General features: G+C 44.1%; 1 protein-coding gene across 9 annotated transcripts in view; it reads left to right on the top strand.

Annotated features, from left to right (window-relative positions):
• PTK2 (protein tyrosine kinase 2) overlaps positions 1–14,616 on the top strand; it is a 234,230-nt gene extending 219,614 nt beyond the window's left edge. For all 9 annotated transcript variants that reach the window (XM_075495342.1, XM_075495336.1, XM_075495337.1 and 6 more), the window contains 5 exons: positions 6,748–6,787; positions 7,515–7,621; positions 11,706–11,861; positions 12,314–12,394; positions 13,358–14,616. In XM_075495342.1, the coding sequence (XP_075351457.1) occupies positions 6,748–6,787; positions 7,515–7,621; positions 11,706–11,861; positions 12,314–12,394; positions 13,358–13,570 (597 nt within the window). In that variant the 3' untranslated portion in view covers positions 13,571–14,616. The remainder of the gene's footprint in view (positions 1–6,747; positions 6,788–7,514; positions 7,622–11,705; positions 11,862–12,313; positions 12,395–13,357) is intronic.

Below are 14,616 nucleotides of genomic sequence, written 5' to 3'. Positions count from 1 at the left end.
TATTTCTTCACTACCTAAGAATTTAGGGACTCTTCCTGCATTTGCAGCCAAAGTACAATCATGAATGAGTATGTTAATGACACACTGCAGCATGGTCTCTAGAGACATTCAGGTCTGGAAGCTGCTAAGATTTTTTCCACGAAATCGGAGAAGACTATTAGTTATTGTTCTGTCTTTGCTCTTGTTGCATCTTTACGTAACGGCCAGTCGAGTATCGCTGCATTTTGTGCTACTCATGAAGATGCTTTGAGATAACCTGGAGATTTTGAAGTCATGTCAGAGGTTTGATTCTGGTGGCTGTCAGTGGCAATGGGTTTGAAGTACAGTTTCTTGCAGCCAGCTGTTTTCTCTGACTGCTGCTTGATTTCAGCATGACTGTCTGGGGTTAGAATAAAAAATACAACACCCAGATCCCAAACTACTTGTAGGGGAAGTCCTGTCTTCCCAGACGAGGTAGTACCATTTCACACCCCATTTGAAGGAGTGTGAAGAAAACACTTAGTGATCATTGACAAAATAAGTTTTAAAAGAGACTCTAATTCGTGATAACTACATTTCTAGTTCTAGAATTTGATTTTGCGTTTTTGTAGTCCTTAATACATTCAGAACATAACTCTGACTGACTTTGCAGTGGGAAATGTCTAATGCTTCTGTGAATCAATCTCAATTTCTCATCTAGAGGATGAGAAATAGGCAGTAGTCATTTCTAGGAGAACTACGATTAAATAATTGTCCAGTGTAACACAGATTTCTGTGACAGTGGTGAGGACAGAATCCAGTTCACTGAGGTGTCATTTATGTCTTCCCCACAAAGTGACTTTTTATTTGAGTAGTCGTTGTGGTAGTTGGAACGGGAGCAGAAAGCACAGCAGCTCCGATTCCTGCTGTGCAGCGGCATCTGCGCAGTTCGGGGACACTGGGAGGGAGAAAGGAGTAATACATGATCCTGTTCTTGGATGTGGTGGTGCAAATGAAAAGTTATCACACACATTTTAGTAGTTCCTAACTGATGAGCACGTGGCTGTATAACTTTGTGCACGTTCTTTTAACGTATACTTTTAATATGCAATTTTCTGGAAGTCAAAATGCTATAATTGTTTTAGTGGAATTTTACTCTCCTTCCTCTCTTCCCCCCTTTCTTTTCCCCCAGGTTTGTCAGATTTGAAATAGTTAGGTTAACAACACAAATCAAAGTTAATGACATGACTGATGGTGCTGGCAGAAAGCAGATGTATTTTCTAACTAGTGAGGGCAGCCGTATGACAGTGTGTGAGATGATCAGCCAGTGGGTTTCAGAGGTTCGTGATGATAGCAGAAGAGTTTCAGGGCTTTGGATCTTTGATTTCTACTCCTGGTTCCTGAAAGTGAAATTTGATTTTTTCAAGCCTGTAGTTACAGACTTGGAGTAGGCAGGGTGAATATGTTCCTTTATTTCTAGCCATCACGTTTCTGCTCTAAAGTATTCAGTTGATAGAATATCATCTACAAAACTTCTAAGAACTTCAAATTTCTCCCTGTGCAATACTTTTTTATGCGACCTTACTTTCTGGAAGTTGTGCGTCTTGACACAGTTTTCCATAGCAAGCTGATAGAAATGAGCTTGAAGTAGTTTTAGTGTGGGAATTTTCATTTCATATAGTTAAAATTTGAAAAATTTTTGAGCAGCTGAAAGCAGGTCTCATGAAGTGCTAGGCAACCTTAGCCATAGGAGCTATTGTCAGGTCTGTCTGTAATCTTAAAACTATGACACGAATTTCTAAAAATGCTAGGCTGAAGCTTTGAATAAATGCTGAACTACAATCATGAGTATCCTTCGAGTTTGCTAATGTTGGTTGCAAGGCATGAGCTTCTCGGTTCAGTTCGGAGGATCTCCTGTAGACTTTCTGTGTGCTGTTGGGCAAGCTGCTTAGTATCCTCACAGTCGTCTAGGACTGAAATGAGGTGATGGTGGAGTTAGAAGCTAAGGAATAGTAAGTGTACTGCTGTTGTCCCTGTTACGTGCATGTGTTTCTGAAAGTAGAGAATGTGAGACATTCAAAAACAGTTGCTTAAAAGGTCAGAAAAGAAAGTTAATGAATTAACATTCTTAGATATGATAGCATTATCCAGAGCTGAAGGTGAATTGAAGCAAATACTGTGTTTTCCTACCACTAAAAGTGAATCCTAAGCAGTCTGAATGCCATCTTCAAAGTGTTGAAAAAGCAGCTTCCTTAGGTCTGATGCAAAGAAATATTCTGACTTTGCAGAAAATGGTCTTTATTTTATAAATAAATGCCTTTTTGAGATGTTTCAGTACTAGACCTATTAAATTTTAACTGCCTTCAGTGTTTTACTTTGCAATGAAAACTGCTTTATACAGATATGCTTGCATAAAATGTGGCTCTGTTGGGACTGTAATGCTTTTTATGACACAACAACTGCAAGTTTTGTGTAAAGTATTAATTTGGTTGTGACCAAACAGATTTTCATCTTTCGTAGAATGACAGAATGTCTCAAGTTGGAAAGGACCTATAAGGATCATCGAGTCCAACTCCCTGCTCCTCCTAGGACTACCTAAAACTAAACCATATGACTAAGTGCATTGTCCAGACGCTCCTTGAACTCTGACAGGCTTGGTGTCATGACCACTTCCCTGGGGAGCCTGTTCCAGTGACCGACCACCCTCTCAGTGAAGAACCTTTTCCTAATGTCCAATCTGGACTTCCCCTGACGCAGCTTCATTCCATTTCCTCGTGTCCTATCGCTGGTCACCAGAGAGAGGAGATCAGCACCTCCCCCTTTGCTCCCCCCCCCTTGAGGAAGTTGTAGGCTGCGATGAGGTCACCTCTCGGCCTTCTCTTCTCCAAGCTGAACAAGCCAAGTGACCTCAGCCACTCCTCCTAAGTCTTGCCCTTCAGATCTTTCACCATCTTGGTCCCCCTCCTCTGGACACACTCTAATAGTTTGATGTCCTTCTTATATTGAGGTGCCCAAAACTGCACACAGTACTCAAGGTGGGGCCACACCAGTGCAGTGTAGAGTGGGACAATCACCTCCCTCGACTGGCTAGCTATGCTGTGCTTGATGCACCCCAGGACACAGTTGACCCTTTTGGCTGCCAGGGTACGCTGTTGACTCGTATTCAACTTGTCATCAACCCAAACCCCCAGACCTCTTTCACAGGGCTGCTTTACAGCCTCTTATCCCTGAGTTTTTATGCATAACCAGGATTACCCCGTCGCAGGTGGAGAATCCAGCACTTGCTCTTGTTGAATTTCATACAGTTGATATGAAATTGGTGTGGAATTTCATATGGTTGTTATGAAATTTCATATAGTTGGTACAGTTGGTACGCCCAGCTCTCTAGCCTATCCAGATCTCTTGGTAAGGCCTCTCTACCCTCGAGGGAGTCCACAGCTCCTCCTAGTTTAGTATTATCGGCAAACTTACTTAATGTATTGTGTCCAGATCATTTATAAAAACATTGAAGAGCACTGGCCCTAAAATCAAGCCCTGGGGAACCCCACTGGTGATGGGCCACCAGCCTGATGTACCCCCATTTACTAAAACTCTTTGAGCCCAACCTGTCAGCCAGTTGCTCACCCATCGTGTTATGGACTTTTCTAGCTGTGTGCTGGACACTGTCCATAAGGATACTGTGAGAGAGAGTATCAAAAGCTTTGCTAAAATCCAACCACATCTACTGGCTTCCCTTGGTCAACTAGATAGGTGAACTTGTCATAAAAGGAAATTGTTGGGTAAGCAGGACTTTCCCCTTGCAAACCTGTGCTGACTATGGCCAGTGACTGTGCTGTCTCTCAAGTGTTTATCAGTAACTCCCAGAATAACCTTCTCCATAATTTTACCAGGCACTGAAGTAAGACTGACAGGCCTGTAATTATCGGGATCTTCCTTCTTACTCTTCTTGAAAATAGGGACATTTGCCAGCATCCAGTCAAGTGGGACCTCTCCAGACTCCCAAGACCGTTGAAAAATACTGGAGAGAGGTCCCACGATAACATCAGCCAGCTCTTTCACTACCCTGTGATGAATCCCATCGGGCCCCATAGACTTACGTTCATCCAGCTGGAGCAGCAAGTCTCGAACAGTTTCAGAGCCGGCTGGGAGTTTATCATCCCCCCAGTCACAGTCTTCCAACACAGGGCTCTGGGGGTCCCAGGGCCCATCATTGTTGTTGAAGACAGAGGCGAAGAAGGCATTAAACGTCTCTGCTTTGTCTACATCCCTATTTGTGAGGTAACCAACCTCATCAAGCAATGGACCAATGTTATCTCTGAGCCTCCTTTTGCTGATAAATTTAAAAAAAAAAAAAAAAGAAAAAAAAAAACTTTTTTGTTGTCCTTCACAGGGCTGGCCAGCTTGAACTCTAATTGAGCTTTGGCTGCATGAATTTTCTCCCTACAGTGGCAAACAGCATCTCTGTAGTCCTTCTCTGTCACCCGTTCTTGCTTCCAATGTCCATACACTTTCTTTTTCCACTTAAGTTCTAGAAGAAGATCCCTGCTCAGCCAAGCTGGCCTTCTGCCCTACTTGTTTGAGTTCAGACATTTTGGAATTGCCTGCTCCTGCATTCTTAAGAGATGACTCTGAAAAAGTGACCAGCATTACTGTAAAGACATTTCAAATGTGCTCCAGTGTACTCAGCACATTGTGGAGCAGACTGAAGGACCTTGCTAGCACGCTGTCCCTCAAACATTGGTGTGCTGCCCCCAGGCTTATCTCTAGAGAGCCTGGTTTTATCCCTTTCCCCCTTCAAATCTAGTTTAAAGCTCCGTCAATAAGCCCTGCTAACTCCTGCACAAAGCTCCTTTTCCCCCTTTGAGACAGGTGTACCCCGTCTGTTGCCAGCAGGCCTGGTGTTGCATAGACCAACCCATGATTAAAAAATCCAAAATTCTGCCAGTGACACCAGGCTTGGAGCCAGGTATTGATCTGTTGGCTCTTCCTGTTTCTTCCCTCACCATTCCCTGCAACTGGAAGGATAGAGGAGAACGCTACTGGTGCTCCTGATCCCTTAACCAGTCGTCCCAGGGCCCTGAAGTCTCTCGTGATTGCCCTTGGACTTCTTACTGCAACTTCATCTCTGCCTACATAAAAAGGCAATAATGGATAATAATCTGAGGGCAGTACCAGGGTAGGAAGCTTTCTCTTCACATCTTTAACCCGGGCCCCAGGGAGGCAGCAGACTTCCCTAAGAAGTGGATCTGGCTGGCTTATTGGGCCTTCTGTTCCCTTCAGAAGGGAGTCTCCTCTGACAATGAGCCATCTTTTTTTCCTTTATGGAAGCAGTTTTGGCACAGGGCATAGGCCGACTTAACCTTGACAACACCTCCAACCTAAATGAACCATCGTCCTCATCATTGTTTGGTTCCACTTGCAGAGCCTCGTACCTATTATGCAAGGGCACCTGGGAAGGTGGGGTGGTCCCAGAGGAGACGCGCCTGCTGCGCCGGGCAGGAACTTGTTGCCATTACCCCCTATCCCTTGAGTCACTGTGTTCTGCTGGGTGGAGAGAGGATAGGGAATCCTCCATATCATGTGTCCTGTCTGCCTGGTGGGCCTGTCCCAGGGATGGTAGGGTGCGGTTCCAGTAGTCCATCTCTCTCTCGCACTCCCTGATACTCCTCAACCTACTCACCTCCTCCCAGAGCTCTGCCACTAAGCAGAGGAATTCCTCTACCTGGGGGCACCTCCCACAGGTCTGCTCACTATTGCCATCGGGTACTGGCATGAGAGCAGGGCACACCCTGACGACACCCGGGTGGCAGCATGTTCCCATCGGAGCTCTGTCTGGGAAGCCGCGTCAGTCGTGGTGGGTGCAGAGCTTAGAGAGGCCACGGCTTTCTGCCGGGTGGATACCATTGCTCCCTGGTCGAGCTGGCAGAGTTCAGTGCCCTTCCTGCGTGCCCTGCCGCACAAACTGCCGCGCTATGCCCTGTTTGCCCGCCCTGGTCGTGGCGCTCCCCACGGGTTTCCTTCATATGTTGGGGGGGGGGGGCGCTTGGCCGCCGTTGCTCCAGGTCCCGCCCAGGTCTCGTCAGCCGTTGTCGCAGGAGCTGCAGGCTCCTGCCAGATCCCCCTGCTCCCCTGAGGCTTCCCCGGTTCAGGACACACACACCCCCACACCCCTCCCCCGCCCCCCGTGCACTGCTCTAGAGCGCTCCGCTGCCGATTCTGCCGGCACTGGAGCTGCTCGCCTCAGCAACTGAGGTTGGCGTGAAGGTTGTATAAATATAATTACCAAGAAAATCACTTCAGTCTATTATTAAATATGTGCAGATGAATAAGCAAATTGACCTTGACTAAGAGCTTTGCAACAAAACCAAAAAGTAAACCAGCTTAGAAATGTGTTTCCATTATGGAAACCATTCAGCAGTGCAGAGATACCTTAGTCGTCTAGTTGTTGCACTGCCATTTCTTCTTCACCACTGTAACTTCTACAGTTTGATCTCTGAATACAGACTAAAAATTATTGTGAATATACCACCACATTTGATTAATATTGAAGGATAAACTGTAATGTAGAGGCCAGGGCTGTTGTGAGTGATACAAAAGAAATGGAAATTCTTTTCTTACTCTCTAAGTAATACACCTGTAGTTGGAGCTTAGCTAGAAATGGTGAATAGGGGTGTATTTTTAACTGTTGGGAAATGTGCTGAGAACTGGCTACTCTCAGTGTTTGAGATTGTGTTGATGAAAGTTGTGAGCACTGTAATAACTAGTCTAAATGTATATTTTATTTTATAGGCTGGTAACCAGCACATATATCAGCCTGTGGGTAAACCAGGTAAGCAGTAAATTCATACACTTGAATCCTTGATTACAAGTCTTCTAGCAGCAGTAGTGAACAAAGATTTTTGCTAGTATTTTCCTACAAGGTGTGGATTCAATTCCAGGTAACTACGCAGAGGTGTTTCGGTGCACTACGTGTTTAAATTCCCCATGCAGTCCCCAGAGATGTAGTCAGCAAAGCCAAAAAAGTGTTTCATCAACAGGCGGGAAGTGTCTAGAGGAAGCTGAGTCACTGTGTAGGACTTCACCATGTGTGGCGTTGAGACATGTAAAACAAAAGTAGACACCTAAATTTAGGTTTCTTGAAGTGAATCACACCCAGGATTTCTGCCATGAAGTCCAGTTTTCCCAGACATACGCAGCATGTCTGGCACTCAGCTGTGGTATGAAGGGGTGAGGACCTCTTGGGGCAGGTGTACTGAGATGAGTAGCAGTTGCCCCACAAAGGGATTTTCAAAGTGTCTTACTAGAACAGCCATGTTCTCTTAATTGCAAGAAAACTTGATTATTTCCCCAACCTTCTGTCTGCATTTCTTCAGTAGAAGTACAGATTAAAGCGTAGCTCCTACAAACAGTGGATTTACTATAAGACACATTAAGATATACATCTCCTCTGCTAGTACAGTAAAGCATGTGTAGCCTTTGTAGTGTTGACAGACCAAAATTATGCAGATACATCTGATATGTTGGTCCCCTAAAATGCAGATTGTTTTGTTAACCAGATCATGCAGCTCCACCAAAGAAACCTCCCCGCCCTGGAGCCCCCAGCCATTTGGGCAGCCTTGCAAGCCTGAACAGCCCTGTGGACAGCTACAACGAAGGCGTGAAGGTACGTTGCTCAGTGTCACATAAAATATGCTTCAGAAAATTAAACATTACCACTCTGAGATAGTTTGCTGTTCCTGGAGTAGAGACCGTGGAAAGCAAAAGTGACTAAACTTCCCACATAAATGTTGTCATAGGGCAAACATGCACTGGCAGCTCTCCAGGGAAGTGGGGAGTTAACTGGTATGCTCATATTCTCCATTACTGTGATTCAGCATGTTCCTCACCTAGAACCTTTCCCAGGTGAGCTAATTCTAGTTTGAAGAGCATATGAGAACTCCTGTAGGGACTCAGGCTCCCTGCTCAGCAGCTTTGTTAAGCAGGAAGGAGCACACCCAGGGTTCCCAGTTACTCGGGTAGTACAAGTGTCTCCTGTCCTCAGTCACAGAGAAGTGAGGCATGTCTGAACTGTGGTGCTCCAAAAAGCTCTTGTTGCAGCACCAAGACTCCTAAAACCCTGGTAGCTCTGGAGAACAAGGGAAGAGGGGAAGTGGGCTGTCTGACCTGTGATTGAGATACCTTCTAATGTGTTCTTTCATCATCAGTAAATAGGCAATAAAGCCAAAAATGAAACTTTTCAGTCTTCTAGCAGAGAGATGCTGCAGGGTGCAGTGAAACACAACATCCTGTCCCCTGTTGCAGTTGGTGTCAATGGAACTGCTCCTTAGTATGTCACTCACTTTTAAAATTGTGCCTCTAGGTGTTGTTCCCTACCTTTGGGACTCCTTTACCTTTCTAATCTTCAGGAAACAAACCTGAGTGACCTCAAGGCCTCCCGAGGGGAACCAGTGGAGCCATTTCTGATGCTAACAGTTTCCAGCAGCTAGATACAATAGCAGTTGGGAATTCTCCGTCAGTAATGAATTCTCCGGGGAATTCTCCGTCAGCTGATCTATACACATGGCTGTTTTATTTCACAACCTTTGCAGCTAGACAAATATGCCTCCACAAAGACTGTGGTCTGACAGCAGTATTACTGACCAGAGCATTAAAGCAGGATCACTGCTGCGGCCGCTCCCATTGTCAGTTGGTGCCATCAGTAGCATCCAAGGATGTGATGTATCTGTGCTCCGTCTGTTTCCCAAGAGGAGAGAGATGGGGTCTGCCTTAGAGCCCAGGCTTCTGCAAATACACCGGGGCAATCCCTGCTGTAATACAACAGCTAGTGCTAATAGTACAGCTCCTCACAGAAGGAGAACCTCCTGCAAATATAAGCCCTGCCGAGCCTCTGGTAAAGAACAGGAATCCATCTTGTGGTAGACACAGCTATTGTGATAAGCGACATTTATTTTAGGTGGTTTAAGAAAATACAGAAAAAATCCAGTTCATCTGACCACGGCATTCAAAACTTGCCATCGAAGCAATATGTTTAGCACAAATCGATCTTGGCCACTGCCTGCCTGTCTCACTCTTGCTCTCTTGTTCTGAGATTATTAGAATATTTGCGAATCAGTGTAGACAGCAGTGGCAAATTTGAGCATTAGGATTGAGGATTTTTTATTGAGGATATAAAAAATTGAGGATTATTTATTATAAACTGATGCCAGTGCTTTTGAAGCTGCCAAGCCTCAGAAGATGTCAAAAAGCAGTAACAGATGTGTTACTAAACTGGGCTTCTCTAAAATTTCCTTTCTGAATGCTGATACTGGAACATGAAAAATGTTTTCTGAAATAACATCCTTTTGACAGCAAACCAACCTGAGCAGCCAAAGTCATCAGTAATAACAAGTGAACGAGATTCGTGTACTAAATAGCTTCTTCAGTAGAAAAGAAGGGCTGATTCTTTTTTTCCTGTCAAGAGTTTCTTCAAATTGGATTGGTTTATGCCCCTTCAAGAAAACAGCCCATTATTTTTTAATAGCATATATTTTTGTTAATGTCTGCAGTCCTAAACTGAAGATGCTTCTGCGGTTCATTTCAGACTCCCTTTTCTGTACACCCATTTCAGTCTCCCTTTTCTGCAGAATACAAATTAAATTAAGAGGATTTGAACTGCTTGCCCTCAGGAGGCTTCAGGGCATGCACCAGGAAATACATGGGTTTGTGTTACTTGCTGAGGCAAAGTCAGGCAGTCCACACAAAGAAACTCTTGACTTCATAGTCTGCGGAGCAGTAGTGTTGATGTTGTGTATAAACAAAAAAGCCATGAGTGTTAAGAAACACAGTTTCCATACTCTTTAAATGTTAGGGCCTGGCTGGAGGAATTAAGTGGGTTGGGTATAATCCATCTAGAACAGGTTCTTGGTAGTTCTTAAGCACGACTGTGATTAGGCATCGCGAACGGGAGCTGCACAGTTAGATGACTATGTATTTCCCATCATGACTTTTCTAAAGGGAAAAAAAAAGTTTCAGGAAGATGAATACAACATTTTCTTAAATCTGTTGTTTGTGTAAAGGGACCAGGGTTGCAGAGGCCCTCTACTCCATTCACTACTTTGCTGCTCGCCAGACTGGCTTGCTCCTGTCAAGCTTTGCATGATCTCTTCCCCATGTGTTTAGTAAAAAGTAAGCATGGGTGCATGGCAAATACTTCCACTTCCTACGCGGGTGCACAGCAGGTCGTCAGCACACGGTGCTTCCATAACAAATGGACCAAGAGCTAACGTGAATGACTGCCGATACTGTTGAGGATGCATTTTTGTTGCAGGCTTTTTAACTGGTCTCTTATTGCTACACATGTTTTGGTTTTGGTTCGGTTTTTTTCCTGCTGAGTTTTATTAATATTGTTTTTCTTTTTTCCCTTCTTTTGGTAAATTTCTTTAACCTTCCCCCACATTCTGCTCAACCATAGCCATGGAGGGTAAGCAGTGCGTGAGCGTGTGTGTACGTGCCCTATTCCAAAATGTCTTTGCATGTGACTTTGCCAGACGACCGTTTAACTTCTCGATTGCTGAAACCAATTAGAATCACAGCTTTTCACTGGTGATTGAGGCAATTTCAATGTTCTTTTTCCTACGGTATTTTCTGATCAATACACTAGATTGAATCTCTGTAATAGTTGTCAGTACCCGCTTAGTGAAATGCAACAAAATGGAATCACCATGCACTAAATCCTGCACTCCTTCCTTAGACAAAGTTTCATCCAAGTATTTCATAGTTTCATCAGGGTGGTATCTCAGGTGCTTCCAATGAAACATCTCTGTAGCTAGGACCAGTTGTAAGAACGAGTAGTAACCCAGTGTGGTGGGCTGAAACGCCATGACCCATCTCAGATCAGCAGGGTGGGCGGCCGCTGTGTGACCAGTAGGAAATAAGCAATTTTTTAACCTTCTGCTCCCACTGCGTGGTTGCTTGGGCATCCCGCAGCAGTGAAGAGCTGCAGGAAACTGGGATGCCTGCAGTTTTACAGTTCAGGAGCAGAGATACCGAGGTCCTTACAGAGGAAGTTTTCAGAGTTTGTTTCTTTTCTGACCCAGGATTATTTTGGTCTGTCTTGGATTTAACTCTAGACAGATCTGACTCAATGGAAGTTTTGCTTGAGTTAAGGACTACAGGATTTTTAAGCTATTGGGTTTTTTCTGATCTATTGGAAACAAACTATGAAAACATTTGGTGTTTCCACCTGTAGCAGTGACACCATTTTTGTTAATCTGCTGTGCATTTTCACTAACAAAACTATAATAGGTAATGCAGTATTCCCTCTTTACTATATCAGTATGTTAACTATGTACTCTGACATTGTTTTGGAGCATAAAAGAACTTTCTGGAACGAGGGACCTGATAAGTGTTGCTTTAGCAGTGGAACTTGTCCATCAGTAGTGAACCACTTAGACATGTCAAATACTCCGTACTCCTCGTTCCTCAAATTATTTTCTTCTCTGTTGTGGGAATTATACTGGAAGCTCTTCAGGGAAATCCTGGGAAAAATTCCCCAGTGTCATTTCACAGATCAGGTTCAGTCAGAAGAACTAAAGAAAACTTCCTTCAGATCCAGGAGTGAGCGTGCTCAGCCAGGACAGGGGACCCAGCGGGACCGGGCGGGGGGCTGTTGCGAATATGAGACCTTCCCGGCGGTCTGCGGAGGTTGGGAAGTTGCTGAGCCCCATCTGCTGGGGACAGGAGGTTAAACAACCCCTCTCTGCTTCCAGATTCAGCCGCAGGAAATCAGCCCTCCTCCTACGGCCAACCTGGACCGCTCCAACGACAAAGTCTACGAGAATGTAACTGGGCTGGTGAAAGCGGTCATAGAAATGTCCAGTAAAATACAGCCAGCTCCGCCGGAGGAGTATGTACCCATGGTAAAGGTACGGAGGCTATTCCTAAAACCAGTGTTTTAGTTCTCTCCTGAGTGAGGTCTTCAAGTGGCGCAGGAGAAACTTTCTGGAAAGTGTTTGTGGGGTGGTAACTTGCAGTCAGAGTGCTGGAGTGTTGGATACTGTTAACAGTATTGTAGGTAACAGTGCTTTTATTGCCCAGCTTGCCTGTGCTTATCCAGGCAGTGAGTTGTGCACTATCTTCTTTACATTTCACTTTTTAAAAAGAACTTTTTTGCAATTAACCCGTTGGCATTTTGTTTTGATGGTGAAACATGGAATTGAAAGTGGGGTTTTAAAGTCTCTCAGATACGTTCTGACTCCCTTCTGATCCAGATGAGACATTAAGTGTATCATTTGCTTCCTGCACTCTGGCTACAAGTCTCTCATCCGTTCATTCCAAGTTTTTAAACTTTATTTTCTTAATTTATTTTTGTTCTTAGGAGGTTGGTTTGGCATTAAGAACCTTACTGGCAACAGTAGATGAGACCCTCCCTGTGCTTCCTGCAAGCACCCACAGAGAGGTACGTAGAGCTCCCTTCACCTGATGCTCAGTCTATTACGTTTCAAGTTAGCCCCAGCCAGGACAGCTATCCGGACATGGTTTGGCGCTCTCTTTTTGCATATGTTTTGACTCACTAGGCAGTATGAACTCTCGGGTTATAATTCTTCATGAAATTAATTTTATTAGAATCGAATTGCTGTGTGGACATAGGCTTGTATTGACTAAAGTGAAGACGCTCAAACTGGATGTAATTGAAGAGCATATGACACGCACACGGATGAAGTCGACATAAAAACTGTTAGCAATGCTTACACAGAACTTCTTAGTGCAAGTTTAATCTTTCATTAAACTACAGCTTGCACGCAAAGTCATTAAACAGGTAATCAAGCATAGCTTGGTGAAGCTGGAAGGTTTTGATGAGATATCCCATAATAACCTAGTTCTGGATGAGAAGTGACTGAGATCTTTCAGTGAAGTTCATGAGTCAGGAGTAAAACTGTTTTCCTCCAAAACCTTGAATGAGCACGACAATGAGAAAGCCAGAGAATGGTTCTTTAAGTGCCATCTTAGAGAATCATCCTGACTTCAGCTATGTGGTTAAGTAACCTGTATCCGGCTTCTTGACCTGCTTTATTTTTTACTACTTTAGAGCTACTTTAATAATAGTAATAAAAAGGGGGATGGTAATAGGGACTTGGAAACCTAGAACAAGGTGTTAATTCCTAGACCTGGGTTAAAATTAATTACCAGCGATTTGGGTCTCGGTGCTGTTTAACAGTGGGCAGCTCAGCAGCTGACAAGGCCGCTCTTAATCTCCAGCAGCAGGTGCCAAAATTCTGTCTGCTCCATGTGGTGCCCACAGTAACAGCCCCAGCTTCAAGCAGCGGCTATTGAGGGTGGATAGTGCCGTTGCTCCGTAGTATCGCTGTCATGAGTGCAATGCTTCTGATGACTTAGAGTTGACTTAATCTTCTTGTTGCAGATTGAGATGGCACAGAAGCTGCTGAACTCGGACTTGGCCGAGCTCATTAACAAGATGAAACTGGCACAGCAGTATGTCATGACCAGCCTGCAGCAGGAGTACAAAAAGCAAATGCTGACGGCTGCTCACGCTCTGGCTGTGGATGCCAAAAACTTGCTGGATGTTATTGATCAAGCCAGACTGAAAATGATCAGTCAGTCCAGACCGCACTAAGTACTGAGGGAAGAGTTTCATCAGTCTAAGAATTCTGCTTGAGAAAGGATGTTATTTCACCTCCCACCAGCAGTGAGGATTAACCTGGTGTAGTCCTGGCTTTCCAGCACCTCTTGCTTCAGCAGACCTGACTGACAGCTGTTGGCTCTCTCTCATTACAGAAGTTTAACCAAGTTTTTATCATAAAGCCAAGCTGGTCTGGGATTCAAAAAGTGGCATTATCACAAGATGAAGTTTGTACAGAAAGTCCTCGGGAAATCACGGCTATGGAACGCACTTCAGTTTTATACCATCGCATGGGACACGCTTAACCTAGAGCTGCCACAGGGTTACGGTCTCAGAGCCAGAACTCTCCAAGCAGCAGATCAGAGAAAGATATTGTGAAGTGAAGAATTCGGGGAAACCTCAGGGCTGAGAATTCTTGCCCACAGTATATGAACTATCCAGACTGGAATTTTTTTATTAGAACACTTACGTCGCAATATGCTAATCACAATTTACAGAGAAAGAATAAAAAGCTATATTTTCAAGACTTCAGTCATTTCAAGACAAAACTAAAGCCCTCTTCATCTTCCTGCCTTTTACTTTTATGTGAATGTGTGAAGCATTTGTTTGGAACTAGCTGTAGAACACAACTGAAAACTCTCGTCTTTTTCACCAGAATAATGTGCCAGTTCTTTTGTAGCAATGTTGTTTTCCTTGGAAGCAAAAATGCTGCTTTGTACCAGAGCAATTCAGAGCTGCATTTAGAGGAGTTCTGTAACCATTCATGTCCCCCATTTTTATATAATTTATAAAGACAGATTAAAGCCATGTTGAATATTTTAAACCCACTGTAGTTAACTAACCCATCCTTTTGTCTATCTTGCCTGGGAGGAGTTACAGTAGAGCAGTGTAATTAGATTTTCCTTGGTTTTCCAGTTATGCCATCTGTTCTGTTAAAATAAAAACCACACTCCCTTTTTGCTGTTGAGGGATATAAATTATTCTCAGGAAGAATATAATGAACTGTACAGTTACTTTGACCTATTAAAAAGGTGTTACCA

The sequence above is a fragment of the Mycteria americana genome, chromosome 2 (assembly GCF_035582795.1).
Source record: "Mycteria americana isolate JAX WOST 10 ecotype Jacksonville Zoo and Gardens chromosome 2, USCA_MyAme_1.0, whole genome shotgun sequence".
Taxonomy (NCBI): Eukaryota; Metazoa; Chordata; class Aves; order Ciconiiformes; family Ciconiidae; genus Mycteria; species Mycteria americana.
The sequence above is the reverse complement of the archived record's forward strand: the minus strand, read 5'-3'. Positions and strand labels throughout refer to the sequence as shown.